Genomic DNA, 15,797 nt, shown 5'->3' with positions numbered 1-15,797 from the left:
TCAACCGTGTCGAATGCGGCCGACAAGTCAAGGAGCACCAGGGCCTGGTGGATGTCTTTGTCAGCATTAGATCTTAGTGTGTCTTGAACAGCCAGAATGACAGTTTCCGTGGAGTGACATGGCCGGAATCCTGCTTGGTTTGGTTCCAAGTATTCAGAGCTTTCAATGAAATTGGAGAGACATCTGGAGACATGTGCCTCCAGAAGCTTAGAAAAAAAAGGAAGAAGGGAAATGGGTCTATAATTAACTAAAGTTAAGGGATCAGCTCCTGATTTTTTAATAGTGGAATCAAGGTGGCGTTTTTAAAGCCATCAGGGACTTTGCCCTGATTGAGTGATTCGTTCAGAAGGGGAAGAATTGCTGATGGAATTGCTAGACACACTTCCTTTAAAATGTGAGGGGGGCAGCTGTCAAAAGGCGAGCCTGATTTGACACGTGAAAGAAGTTCAAACAGGGTCTTCTCATCGATGGGGGAGAGTGTGTCTAGTGTGGTTGGATTGAAGTAGATATCTTCAATTGGTTCCCCTTTAGAGAGACCTTGGATGTTCTTTTTGATAGTGGCGATTTTCTCTATAAAAAAGTCATTCAAGGAGTCGCAAAGCTCTTGTGAGGTCGCCAGGGGAAGTGCAGTCCTTTCACTATTACACAGGTCATTTACAATGTTAAAAGTTTCTTTTGTTTTATTTTGGGAGTTTGAAATTTTTCCAGAGAAGTAGTTAATTTTGCTTTGTAGGATAAGCTTCACATATTTCCTACGGGCTATAATATATTCCTCCTTATCTTGAGGTTTATATTTTGCTCTCCATTTCCTCTCTTTTTGGCGTACCTCAAGCTTTAGATGTTTGAGATCCGAGGTAAACCATTTGTGTGCATCTCTGGTGCGTGCACGTGTAAATTTTGTGAGAGGAGCATGAGAGTCAGTTGCCTCTGAGAGCCAGTGTGTAATGTCCTCTTCCATAAGATTTAAGTTTACCTCCTTTTTGGACAGTGGTACCGTAGATGCCAGTGTTGCAATCAAGGCAGGTAAATCTATGGCTTTCCATTTCCTGGTCTCGCCACCCGCCAGAGGTGGATTTTTTATATATCCATCAATAGTTAGCATGAACTGGATAGTAGCATGGTCAGACCAAATGCAAGGCGTTATAGAAGTTAATGTACAGGAGAGATTAAGACACAAAGCATCCTTAGTTTAGCTCAGCTCGTTATAGCAAGGTCGAGGAGGGTGACTCCCTTCTGCTAACTCTTGGAGAGTCCGCACAGTACCTCCTGGAATGTGCTTATCCAGCCTACCCCCACTTATAACCTTGACAGGCCTAACGTGCAGAAGCAGCAGCTTGTTACATTTGTCAGACTATTTCTCAGGAGAACAGCTCTTACTAAGTGTAAATGGCAGGTTTCTACTAATGCTGCAAGCAGACTAGGCCCAAAAATGGCACTTGTCGGTTCAAACTATATGGCTTATAGGAAGACACAAATATATGAGGAGTATATTAATCCCTATCATACGACATATTTAAGTTTATTAATACTCGAACCCCTAGACTAACCTATTAGGTACATCACGCTAATTTCTAAATGTAATTATGTGTTTTACTAGGCCTAATTCAGATTTCGGTTCCTCAAGTGAGAGGTGAGCTTTCCCTCCTATCACTCCTTCTTATGATTGCACATTTTGTATCCCATATGTTTTCTGCATGTTCTGTTACAAGGTATATATGCTTACATGAGTATATTTATGCTGAAATGTTGTGATACTGGTAACAAAATGTGTATGGGTATTTTACTGCTAGCTACTCAGATACAAAGCATGAGAATCTATGAAAGTTCCAATACTGGGGCAAGAAAACAAGTTACTTTGGTTCCCCAGTATTGGTAACTTTCATAGATTCCCATGCGCCCACCCTCCTCTCCGGGAAAAGCTCAGCCTTCAGCAAGAGTGGTTTCTGTTACACAACGGCTGCGAAAATCTGAGGCTCTGAGGCTCTCTTCTGAGGGTTCTATGGGGTGAGGCTAATCTGATTGGTTGTTGCAAACTTTTGGTCTGTTTTACACAAAGAGGAAAATAGGCTACAAAATGAGATGAGGCCTAGGCCTTATTTTCTCTTTTGTACATACTGCTATGGTACTTTCTATTTACTGTGGCTCCCAGGCTGACGACAATGAAATGATACAAAGCATGGGAATTTATGAAAGTTAACAATACTGGGTAACAAAAGTTACAGGTAAGTAACTTGTTTTCTTTAACTACGTCAATTGTTAAGTGTGTGTGCCACTATTAGTCTTCCATTATGTTGTTTCCTTAGCAACTAAATACTGTGCACAGATACTACAGTTACCACACTTTGTATTGTCTTTGGCCACACTGTTATCCATGGCCCTCTGCCTGTTTCCTGATTCATCTCTATAAGTGTGTACCAATTGGTTTCACAGATTTGTATTTCTCTTGAACACAAAGAGAGGTCTCTCTAATTTAATCTCCACATCATCATTCACGATGTTTCAATATCTATTGATCCCATTTTTTATCCTATTGCTAATGCCATAAAACTGGCTCACAAAAACTATTTTGGTCATCTCCTTTTTCCTCGTAGTACTGTTGAACATAGCATCTCTATCATAAAACCTGGCACGCTTCAAGGAATGTGACACTAGTTTTCTGGGATATCCTCTATCCATGAGCTTAGATTTTAAAACTTCAGCATGCTTGTAGAAATCCTGCAAATCAGAACAGTTCTTTCGGAGATGGAGGAACTGACTGAATGGAATATTATCTTTTTGGGATTTAGGGGCCGATCAGGATAGCGGTTTTTCCGCATCCTCGGGGCCGGCGGAAGCCACCGCCGGCCCCGAGGATGCGGAAAAACCGCAGCGGACTGACCAAGGACCCACCGCCACATTAGGATGGCTGGTGGGTCCTGGTTTCCGTCCGCAGCTTTTCCGCCGCGGTTGGCTTACAACCGCGGCGGAAAAGCTCTAATATGGTGACGGTGTCTCTCAGACACCGTCCACCATATTAGGATGGGCAGTGAATTATGCTTTTCCGCGGCGCGTTTCCCGCCGTGGAAAAGCATACGGAACTTCACTGCGGGGGCCCGTTGCGGGCCCCCTAGGTGAAGGGGGGGTGGGGGGTGCACATGGGGGGTACCTATGGTACCCCCCTGCATTTGCATGCAGAAAGCGGCAGGCACCGCACGGTGCCTGCCTCTTTCTGCATGCAAAAGCAATGCGTGCATTTTTAACATTGCCGCGGGTGCAGCTTGAAGCTGCACCCGCCGCAATGTTAAAAATAGAGGATGTGACCGCCAGGGTGGCGGTCACATCCTAATTGCACAGGAGGGAACTCCGCATGCCCATGCGGAGGTTCCCTCCTGCTCTGGGGTCGCGGACGGACGCAAGTCCGTCCGCGATCCTGATCGGCCCCTAAGTGTGTAAACTGGATTTGGGGAGCAAAGTATTTTTATCCATCAGTTTAGTGTATAGTTCTACCTCCAGTTTTCCTTCTTTATCCTTCATAGATACATCTAAAAAAATCAACTTTTTCTTTACTGAAATGTGAAGTAAACCTCAAATTACTGTCTCCTAGATTCAACCAGATTCAAAATTCTTCCAACAATACCATGGTTCCCGCCCAGATGAAGAAGATATCGCCTATAAAACAATTTCACTCTAGCACGTTCTCAAAGAATAGGGCCATTGCATTATAAACATGTTTTCTCTCAAATTCATCTACATATAAGCAGGCCAGACTGGGAGCACAGGTGGCCCCCATGCTATTCTCCTTCTTCTGGCGAAAAAGCTGGTCTTTAACCCTTTCGATGCTCATGACGAGCTCAGCTCGTCATGATGCACAGTTGAGCTGTGCTGATGACGAGCTGAGCTCGTCATGAATGATGTACTAAAGCATTTTCCAGCACAGGAGGGGAAAACGCCTAGCAGCCAAGGTGTTAAATAAAAATATATTATTTCTCAGGACCATGGTAGTGCATTTAACAGTGAACTTCTTGTTTACTCTCTCAATTTCTGTATTTTCTAAAATCTCTCTTATCACTTCAACCATGGATTTTTGCAGGATATTTGTATATAAAGACTGATTGTCCAGTGTAAACAGACATTGAGTATTTTTATTGAAGGATTTTCCAAGAGAGTAATAATGTGTGTGTAGAATCCTTCACATATGATGTTAACTTGCTAACAAGAAGTTTCAAGAAAAAGTCAGTATACTTGCTCAGAGGTTCCAGCAAGGAGCCCAGACAGCTGACAATGGGTCGTAAAGGTGGATCTTTGCTGTCTTTATGGATTTTCAGCTAATACATAAAGCGCCGGAATTTTAGATTGTTGGTTGTTCAACATTTTTTATTCCTCTTTGCATATGCAATTTTGATCTTTAGCTTCCGTTAAAAGTTCACAACATTTTTTAGCTGAGCTTGATAACTCTTTTACCTGAACTTCTCATAGAGTTCCACAACTTCTTGACGTTTATACACCCTTATGGCATAATCCTTGGTGTCAAAAACCACCAAGACCCCTCCCTTATCAGCAGGATTTTTTTAACTCTTAGATAAGTTATGGAAATGTGGATATGCTTCAGTAAGGATTCCCTGAATCCCTACCTCCATTACTCTTTCAAAAAACTCAATGTTTTTACCCACTTTTGCTAATGAGGGAGTAGACACATATTTATTGTTACATTGAGTGTGTTTTATGAAACCTTCAATACTTTTTAAATACCATTATACATTTGTTTATGTATTTAAATATCTTGGTGATATTGGTTGAATGTCGTAAGAATGATCATGTGAGGTGATACCTATTCTTTATTTATACATATCCAAAGGGAAATTGTTTAGTTTTGACTAGTTATACCCAAGGTGCCCAAATATTTCCATTTGACTAACTAATAATATTGAACATGTATTTCTGACAGTAGTAAATTGACTAACTGCAAAAATCTGATCAGATCAACTTCTGTATTGAATTGGTACTCTGCTTTCATTCATCTTATTGGCCATATTTCATGTCACATAATGTGTTGAATGGACTACATATAATAATCCACATTTGTAAAGCACGAACAGTCACCCGTTAGGGTCTCCAGGTGCTGGGGGCCGTCAAGAAGATTAAGCAAGCTGATGCCCAGAGTCACAAGATGCTGGGCTAATCTGCCGCCAGGGACTGAACCGTGATCCCCAGATTCCAGCATCAGTCACCCTGGCAGCAGCGCTACACCTCTCCCTCTCCCTCTCACATATGGCAGTTTACATGTTACTGCAGTGTTTGGAAAATCTACTGAGTTAAAATTGACTACTGGGCATTCCCAACTTGATGATGGGGCTTATTAAAGCATGGTAATCTGTGAAAGATACCAAAGCTGAAGAACCATAGTCACTGGTAAGTAGATTTTCTGGTTCGGTAATACCATTGTGCCGGTTCAAGTGACATTCACAGACTATTTAAATGTCTGCTTCTTTTTTTGCAGATATTGATGAATGTGCTTCCAGCTCAACCACATGCCCTATAACTTCTGAGTGCATCAACAACATGGGCTCTTTTACATGCCAGTGTAAAGATGGTTATGACGGAGAGGAATGTACAGATATAGACGAATGTGCAACTAATCAAGACAACTGTCACACTTATGCCTACTGCAACAACACAGATGGGTCCTTCTCCTGCAGATGCTGGCCGGGTTTCACCGGAAATGGGACTGATTGCCAAGGTGAGTCCTTAAATGGTTTTATGTTAAGAGTAGGTGAATTTGTTGCTGCCACAAACCATGAGTTAGGATGTACTCTACCAATGGCTGAGTTTGAAGCATCATAATTTTGCTAATTAAATCAAATCAAAAATATGTAGATTGAGAAACAAATCTGTTGAACACATCCATATTGTTATGCACACATCATAATATAAAATAGCATATCCATCAAAAAGATGTATTGATATTATTTTCTATCTATCAAAAAATAAAGCAATCCAACATCAATATTGCTATAAAAAAATACCATAAAAAAACAAGCCACTCTTTAAAAACAAGCCACTCTTTGTAACAAGTAACACAAAGTCCAACATTCCCCTCCTGATATGGACGCCATTATGTAAAAAGTCATGGTTATTACATTTGGCCCACCACTTATTAAGTGTTACTAAAAAACTCTAAAATTATGACACATAAAGGGTGCTAAAATCTAAATATATATTCCTTGGTGGTTTTTAGTCTTACCTCTCTACTTAAAGACAGCAACTATTTACACTGGGTGTTTTGTTGGTTTACTCTGCTCAAGTGAGCATCTCGTGTATCTAATTTTCACCTTCACAAAAACTAGTTTCAGACAATATTTCCTATACCCTTAATAGAAAGGGCACAGGAATGAAAGGCGTTCAAAACATTTATATCTGCTCAATATGAACAGTTAACAGACACCACAATCTTATGTCTCCATTAGACAATTAAACCCACGACAGCGAAAATCCCAAACCAGAAATTCCCTTTTAGTTTGAGGTAGGTGAACTGATGAATCAAGTAAAAATCTTCCTCTACCTAAATATGGCTGGTACCATCAACTATGCCTAAATACTATCCTTTAATTCACCTCCTCTCAGGCCACTCTGATTATTATTCCTTGAACATTGTAGCTACGGGCTTGGTTATAGTGTTTGGTTTGGCTCAAATATCACTATGTTCCTTGGCTATTAGGATGTCCTTGACATGTCTACATTGTGTGAAGAATTCCTTTGTGGGAGTCCTACAACCTTGTTTAAACAATGCCCGAAGCAAATTAGCTGTGGCCTGGTCAATAGGCTTATCCAACAGAGGGTTGGCCTCAGCGCCATCTACGGACGGACTCCTGCAACACCTAGGGGCAGATTTACAAGCCCATTGCGCCTCTTTTACGCTGCCGCTGCGTCACTTTTGTGACGAAGCAGCAGCGCAAAAGATGCGCCATGGGGCGGGATATTTACAATGTGACGCATCTGGGAGATGCGACACGTTGTAAAGCCCTGAGTCAGAAGGAGGCGTTCTGGCGCAGGGGGTCGGGGGGGGGGCGTTCCGGTGCAAGAACGCCTCCTAAACACAGATGCACGACGCATCTATGCCGTTTTTGCCCCATGGTGCGTAGCATTGTAAATGCGGCGCATCCATGGTGGCGGAGGCAAGGCGCACAATAAGTGGTGCATCCCTGCTGATATGCAGGGATGCGCCAACTTATTGTAAATCTTCCCCCTAGTTCTTAACATAACAGAATTATTGAAGTACTCAGTGTAATTTCATTAAACCATTTACAGATCTCCATTAGTATATGCTCAATTGATCTGAGTTGACCCACGTTTCCTCTCCATGCACTGATGTTGACAGCACCCAGACATTTTTGCATTTAATTAGTTTGGGGTCACAAGGCCCCCTCTTAGTTTCCAACTGATAAATTGTGGATCTCTGCCTCCAGAGCCATGTGCTGTTATGGATCTTTCACTGTGGTCTACACAAACCCCTATTCTTAAAGAAATGTGCAAATAATCATAGCAAATTACTCCCTCTAGGTGGGCAGCCTCATAATCCATCTGCAAGCTTACCTTCTTTATTTCTTTTATTACCATACTTTTAGGTTAGATAGCCAGGAGAGCAAAGTATATATGAGATGGTCTTCCCATTGACAACCCTACACAACCCTGTCAAACCCAGCATCTCCAAAACACTGGCAAACCTTGACCATGCGTTGCCTACCATTTATAAAGCACTGATAACCATGGTTTGTTGATGAACATAAAATCAGAGCTGTTGCGCTATGTTTAAGGGCTTCATGACCATCTGTCCACCATCTTGATGGTACGGGTTCGTATCCCATCCTCATCACCAGTGAAGAGAAGATGATTCCTTTTGTAAAGAGTTTATTCTATTAGAGAATATAGGTTGGAGAGGATACCCAGCCTGCCAACAACTGAATAATACCCAGAGTCAGCACACTTCAACATTGTCAAAGGACAGCAGCGTTGATGTACCTTACTGTTTTCCAATGCCTAAACCAAAGCAATCGTCACTTTACAGACCAGTCACTCTAATGGCCAGTTCACCACGGATAATTTATTATTCCAACATTTATTGACTTGGTTGCTGAGTATCTCACTTTGCAACCTTAAATTACAGCTTTGTCTAAAAGTTGTTTATATTTTTTTAGGCACTTGAGCACATCTCTTCAGTTTTCTCCTTTTTGTCATAGAGGAATGCTAGTCAGTGCTTTCGTTTCGGTATTTATATGTTATAGGAATAGCATTGACATTGCCCTCTCAGAATATGAAGCACAGGCAGCAGTGAGTGAGGGGTGTTACATTGATTTGGAAACCTCAATGGGTCAGCCTACTTCAGCAACTGGTTACCTTCACTTTAGTGACTGCATTTCTCTCACAATGAGCACATTCGCACACAAAGACGATTCCCTTCAGTGCCAGTTATTTTCTTTTTACTTTACAATTGCATTATTGTTGCCTTTGGGTTTAGAGCCTGAGATGAAAGAACTGCTCTTCATACCAGCTGTGAGCAAAGGCCACATTCCATGCCTAATCAGTTCCTGCCTCCTGCCAATGCTATTTAAAAATCTTTTTGCATAGCCTGATTATCTGGCGGTTTTTCATGGCATACCAAATTGCACCCGTTTGAAACTGTTATGTATTAAGTTGTCCTCTACATGTGAATTCATAAACAAACAATTCTTCAGAACACATTTAATTCTAGACTCAATTTCACCAATGGTTCAATATTAAACATTGCCCAGGAAGAAAACCGACCTTTATCATGTTTAATTAGCTGCACTTGTAAAACATTTTCGCCCAGGAAGAAACCGACGTTTATCATGTTTAATTTGCTGCACTTGTAAAAAAAAAAAGGTTTATTTTATCTCCTTCTTCCCTTCCTTCTCTCTTTATCTATTTCTGTTCTTGTGTATTGCTTTCTTTCTCTATTGCTCTCTTTCTCTCTTGTCTTCTTTCCTCTTCTTTTTTCTTTCATACTTTTCTTCTTTCTTTCAATCCTTCACTTCTTTCTTGTCTTTTTATTGCTATCCTTCCTATTTTCTTGCTTTCTTTCCTTCTTTCATTTCTCCTTTATTTCAGTCTCTCTACCCTTCTTTCTTTCTCTCCTTTCTTTCATTTGTGCTGTATTACTTTCCTGCTTTTTACTTTCTGCCCTTTCGTTAGTTCTTTATTTTAATGTTTTTCTTTCCTTTGTCCCTTCTTTCTTTCTTTCTTTCTTTCTTTCTTTCTTTCTTTCTTTCTTTCTTTCTTTCTTTCTTTCTTTTTTTCTCTTTCGTTCCTTCCTTCTTACATTCTGTCTTGCTATCTTTTTTTTCTCTTTCCATTGTGCCTACTTGCTTTCCTTCTTTTTAAAAGACAAGAGGCAGGCACCCAGTGGCAGAACCACTGGCATTTTTTTTAGGTCTGTGATAGCCAAGACCTTTGGATTTTACTAAAATGGTGTGTATGACATTGTTACTTATATGGGTTCTCAGCTACACTTCATCCATTTGTCTGTGGTCATAATAGTCACATTATTCTTTAACCCACACCATCATCCATGAAGTGGAAGTGTGTGAGGCCACTTTAGCCATTGCCTGACTTCACAATGAGTTACTGAATGCTTCCCATTTTACAAGGAGCGCATCCACACATAAAGTACTTCCCTTTGGTGTGATCGAGTAGTATGGTAATGTGTGCTTTCTTTTAAACACAAATACATTTTTGTCTTTTTTTTTTTTTTTTTACATTGACAAACGCCTGGCAGCTTCCCAAACATTACAAAACAAAACAAGAATTGACAAACTGCCAATGCCTGTTTCATAGAAAAATGCCAGTCATTGCTTTCATTTCGGTATTTCTATTTTATGGTGATAGCCTTTGCACAGACTGCACGAAGCGCTGGATGTCTTAGAGAGCACAGTAAGGCCAGTCTACTTGGCACAGGAGGACACTCTAATAATCCTGCAGTTAAAGAAGGAGAGCAGTAAAATTACTGATTCAAAAGACACATTTTGATTGTTTTTCCTAAATTTGCCAGATTTGCTCCTTACAGATGGCAGCTCCAGTTGAAAATAATCACATGACACTAAACTTTGAAACAATTTCAGAAGCTGAATTTTATCAATATGCTGGTAAAATTGTTACTCTTCTCCCAACGGTCTGCCAGACAGGACTGTTGGGTAAATCTGCATTTTCCATATGAGTTGCATCCAAACAGAGATACATTGCTGTGTAGGGTTCCCTAAGGGTCACACATGCTACAATAAGATAGCCGGCCCACCCTCCCTGCCAGAGTCAGGCAGTGCTTTAGGAAACAGGCCACTCTGATTGGCTTCTGAATGCCAGGGAGAATGTTTAAACATGCAGTCTACTTCCTATTGGCTGCAACTGAAACATAACCAGCCAGACTTTCTGGAACGGTACTCTCATTTAGCATTTATGAAAAGCTGATATTCGGTATAATAATGATAATAATAATAGTTCTCAGTGTTCTGATTGGCTGTTTAGTATCCAATCAAAATAGTGTAATATTTTGGAGACCAGAGATGAGTGCTATGCTATGATAGGCCATTGAACCTGTGCTTTCATTTAGATCACCCACAGAACAAATTTTATTTTTGGTGCTAATCAAAATAAAATTCTACCATTCCTGTTTACTAAAAATCCAGATTCATCAGTGTGCTGCGGTGAAAAAGGGCTCCCACTTGTGATGACAGGTGGCTAATGTTTAAATATGTGTGTATGCTACACAGTGCCCAAACCTTTACCACATGTTCACCTACGTCATTCTTCCAGCTTCCAATACAAACCCGCTTCTTCCTCAATACTGCTTGTTCCAGTATTCAGTGGCAGTCAGCTAACTTGTGAAAGTTCCCTCGACCCCCTGAAAACCTCACACACCTGCACTTGGGCAAGTCCTTGAAAATGTGTAAGCAACGTGGCAAGATCCTTCCCTGTGGGCGTACACATACAAATCAGCCAATAGCATAGCTCAGCAGTCCACGTCATCTCTCATAAATAAACTGCAAGAAACTTAATGTGGTGATGAGCAGACATTTGTGATGGTGGACAGGTTCTCCAAAAAGGGCCACCTTTAGAACACTTACTGATACACATGACTAAGGCCCACGGCGTTTCCTGGTCCATTCAACACAGGCTCGCCCTTACAAAGCCTGTGACATGAGTCTTCAGGGTGTCTCTCAGGCTCAGCATCTTCAGAAGTAAAGATGACCTCTAAAAATGGAAGCCAGTAAGTGTGCTCTTACATTTCAGATATCGACGAGTGCACGGTCAATGCGACCTCCTGTCAGGTGAACGAGGATTGCAAGAACATACGAGGGGGTTTCGAATGCACATGCAAGGCTGGGTATTCATCTGTGAACGGCACGTGTCAAGGTAAGTAACGTTTGTATGTAACAGCAGCGCTAAATGATATCAAAATGAACTTTCAATGCCTGCATTTGTGTACATGCGTGGTTACATAAGTGTGTAAGCGAAAGCTATATGTACTTAGTGTGTGCACGAATATGTCCTATTGCGTATGTGGTTGTCGGTAGAGATTCATGTATGCATTTAACTGTGCATGTATATTTATGCTTAAATTAATGTATTGTTCCATTTAAGGCAGTCTAGGTGCCTCTCGTAACTTTCTTCAGCATTAGTTGTACCTGGATAGGTGAATGTTACTCCTTTCAGGGTCCCCTTTTATGGAACAAATGATAGAGCTTCAGGAAGCTGGCTCTTTAATCAGTACAGAGTAGTGGCTTGTGCCACAGTGGATAGCATTGCAGTATCAGCGCCATTAGACCTTTTTATAGCTACTTTTATAGACTTTTTCTTTTGAAGTTGCTGACAACTGACGGCACTTTCTCCATATCATTAACATTGCACCATCTTGTGTAATAATGCCAGGGATTATATACGCAAAAGGCCTGTTCAAACTTCCAACATTGTGAGGCCACGACCCTAGAACCTCTCCTCACGGTATCCTGTGCCACAAGACTTTTTTAGATTTCAACACAGTCCGTTTTTAGTTGTCTATTGTCGAAGAGCACTTGTTGACAACACAAATACTCACAGTGAGGAATATGACTTGTTACTACGCAAGTCATTACATCATTACATCGCGTGGCCTTACAACAGGGGCGGCTCTAAGCTCAAGGTGGCCATGGGCAGGGAGCGTAGGTAGGGGGCCCCCAGAGGAACGCAGGCGTGGAAGCCAGTGAAGAGGGGGGGGGGGTTCATGGTGTTTGGAAGTGGAACAGAGCCCGGAGGCCGCCAAATCCCTACCAGGGGCCTCCACGCAAATATGTATCCATCCTCAGAGGATTATTATATTAAGGATATAGATTGGCGTGGCGGCCCCTGGGGTTTGGCCGCCCTGTGCAGGTGCACAGCTTGCACATGCCTAAGGACACCACTGATTACAATGAGGTTGTTACAACGACCGTGTTGTTGCCACTCAATGCCATTACTATGCAAGTCATTACATCAACTTGCAGTAGATGGCGTGCTGACATTAGAAATGTATAATTTACTATTCCAACTCCAGCCTACGCAACATTAGGGAAGGTGTTGGGATAGTAAAATATACTATTCCTTATGTTACCGCACCATGTACTGCAAGTCGATGCAATGACTTGTGTAGTAATGGAATTGCGTGGTTACAACGCGGTCGTTGTAACAACCGCGTTGTAATGGCATCGCAGTTTAATCACCACAATAGAAAGTTTGTTTCCTCACAGTGGGCTACGGGACAGCCCACTGCATACCATTGGTTAGCTTTGATATCCATCTTTTTGGCTAGTTTGTTATTGGATGGCTATCCTTCTTCTTGCGCTTGTCTCACCCAGGAGCATAGCTTCCATATTATTGTTTTAAGTGATTGACTTCCACTTCTTACATACACGGATCTCCCAATTCTTTCTATTGCAGCACTCCATGGGATTGAATTGGTTTTCTTGCTCTTGCCCTTTCGATTGACTTCCCCTCGCATTCCCATCAGCCCAGTCTTTCCAAGTTGCTTCTCCATTCCCCTACCCTCTCCTCTGTTGCTCCTACACCCTGACCGCCACATTTTTGTTTGGGTGGATTAGCTGTTCCTGCATTTTCTACTGTGCAGCTCTTTTTCTCTTTTATGTAGGGCAGTGGGTATTTTTAGATGTACTGCTCCAAGATTGCCATCCACAGCTTGGAATGGTTGATCAATGGTTACAAAATGCAGCTGTGGCATGATACCTATGTGCGCTGGATTACCCATGTTAATATATGTTTCATCACACTGCAGCAACTTAGTTTTGTAAATGCGGCTCAGCATTGGCAAACAAGCACTTTATTTTTTTTTGCCCAATAGCATCAGCAGAAAGCTTTGGCAAAGCATTAAGGTCGTGTAATGCTATTGTAAGACACACCTGCTGGCTTTGCCGGTGTTGTTTATGTTGGTAGCATACAGGCACTGTTACAACTGCAGAGTCATTTTCAATTGAACCAAGTGAAGATGTGAGAGTGATAATACAATATCGGCAGCAGAACTGCAGGCTTTGGGCTCTAAAAATAGGCTTTTGCTAGAGTCAACAATATATGAAATGAAATGAAATAAAAATTCCGCTTATATAGCGCGTAACTACCCGGAGGCCTCGCAGCGCTTAAATATGGAGTTGGTAAAGCTCCTGGCCTTCTGCTGTTATCAGAGAAGCACTATCTGTATGATAATCCCTTTCAAGTAGGTGCTTGGTACACCGGTGCTTTCACTTCCTGATACAACTGATGTTACGGAGACTTCACCACACTGGTACCATTACCACTGAAAGGAAAGATCTAAGTAATAATATTAACAACAAAAATATCTACAGCAGTACAATATATGTGTTGACTGTAAAATGTCCATATCCCATGCAGTCCATGCTTTTTAAGTCGCTTCCTTTTGTCTTTCGGTTTTCACCTCCATCATGGTCATTCTACCTGCTTATTCCTCACCATTTGCATTTTTCCTTTTTTAATTTCACCCAATGCACCAGCTTGTATGGAAATATTTTTTTCGATAGCTCCACAGGGGGAGTCGGAAGGCACACAGCTCCTCATGCGCCATCGTATGACATCACTGGAGCCATAAAGAGCTTTATCGGGTTGTTGACATTAGTTCCTTTTTTCCCTGCGCTTTCGCGGCATAACCGTTTTTCCTTACTCTACGTTTAGGGAATTGTTGAATTTTTTAGATTTTTTCATTAAATGTGCACTTTTCTGTGCCACTGTCGCCACATAGGAAATCTGGTTTTAAGCCCTGCAAAGGCTTGGAAGGTTTAATGTCTACTCCATATCCTCATGACATGTCTTTGGTGTTTGAGGCCAGATCATGGGGTCGACACCTGTCCCAGTTGTCAGTGGATGAATGTGAAGGCCCTTAAAGAAAAAGCTGAAATTGTTCATGGCCAGAACAAGAGATGAGAGAAGAACTTGTCACAATTTTTGTCCAAGGTTTAAGTCCCCATGTCATCATTTGGCGAAGGACAAGTCACGAGGCCGACATCTCCCCCATCCGACTTTGAAGGATAGTCAATGGGAGGTCACACTGACTCCTTCTTGGGTGCCACTACCTGTGTTATCTTCAGTTCAGGTGCCCCTTCCAACTTCTCCTCTGGCTCCAAACACAACACCAACTTCAGATCCAGTTCCTCTGCCTCAGCAGGAGCATGGGTGCTCAGACTTCCCAACTCTGGGTATGGATTCCAGTCACTTCCTGAATGCCATGTTCAACATCTTTAAGGGTGATAATATATATATTAAATATATAAATGTTTGTTTGAAGTATATTTTGTTGCCCCGTGTATGATTTATGATTCATTAGATAAATTGTGATTATTTTGTATTTCTATTTTTGATTTATTCTATTTTTCACCACGGTTTAGGGTGAGATAAAAATTGTCACAAAAAGTTGTTAAATCCTCAGATAAACAAAATCCCTTGCAGGTAAACCCCTTCTTTTTAAAAAGTTGTTTGTAAGGGGCTTTTCTAACAACAAGACCGAACCTCCCCTGTAGCCCCCTGTTTATTGGGGTATTCTGGACACAACTGTGTATTAAGCCATCCCTCCTCCTCAGAGGATTTATAATATTCATGCTATGATTCTGATGTTTCAGGAGGAAGCGGTTATTCCAGTCCCGAAGGTGTTATGCCAGCTTGGTTTGCTCGCTTTCTGCATACTGTTGGTCATGCATGTATGCCTGCACAGGAGGATCCGCCAGTGGTGCCTCCGCAGGCAGTGGTTTCAAAACAACGGATATCTACAAGTCTGTATCTGAATCTCCAGAGAAACTGCAATGGATCTTCAATGGTAGAGTGTGTCACGCAATCTCTCTCAAAGGAAACCGTTTCACACTCTTCCTCTGGTGTCCATGATCATAACAGATGTCTTGGGTGGGGTGCTCATCTGAAGGATCTGGAGATCAGAGGGCTCAGGTTTCCAGAAGAACAGTTGCTTCATATCAATTGGTTAGAATTGCAGGTGATAAGCCTCACTCTCAAGGCCTTCCACCCTTCTATTTGCAGTCAGTCAGTCTAAATCTTGAAAGACAACACTAACTCGATGTGGTATATCAACAAACAAGCAGGAGTAGGGTTGTCTTTTCTCTGCAGAGAAGCTCTACATCTCTGGTCCTGGGCTCATGATCACCACATTTGCAAGGTATCAACTCACCTGGCTGGAGTACTCAACGTACATGTGTACAGTCTCAGTCAGTGTTATTCTGCCTATCACAAGTGGCGTCTCCATCCACAAGTAGTGCAAACCATCTTCC

At 41.8% G+C, this 15,797-nt stretch overlaps 1 protein-coding gene across 1 annotated transcript in view; it reads left to right on the top strand.

The window, feature by feature from the left end:
- LOC147684201 (uncharacterized) overlaps positions 1–15,797 on the top strand; it is a 522,357-nt gene that overhangs the window by 247,849 nt on the left and 258,711 nt on the right. Inside the window, exons 27-28 of the mRNA XM_086942611.1 lie at positions 5,477–5,716; positions 11,278–11,400. Coding sequence (XP_086798737.1) covers positions 5,477–5,716; positions 11,278–11,400 — 363 coding nt within the window. The remainder of the gene's footprint in view (positions 1–5,476; positions 5,717–11,277; positions 11,401–15,797) is intronic.

The sequence above is a fragment of the Lissotriton vulgaris genome, chromosome 11 (assembly GCF_964263255.1).
Source record: "Lissotriton vulgaris chromosome 11, aLisVul1.2, whole genome shotgun sequence".
NCBI classification, from domain to species: Eukaryota; Metazoa; Chordata; class Amphibia; order Caudata; family Salamandridae; genus Lissotriton; species Lissotriton vulgaris.
Note: the sequence above shows the minus strand (reverse complement) of the source record. Positions and strands in the feature narration are given on the sequence as shown.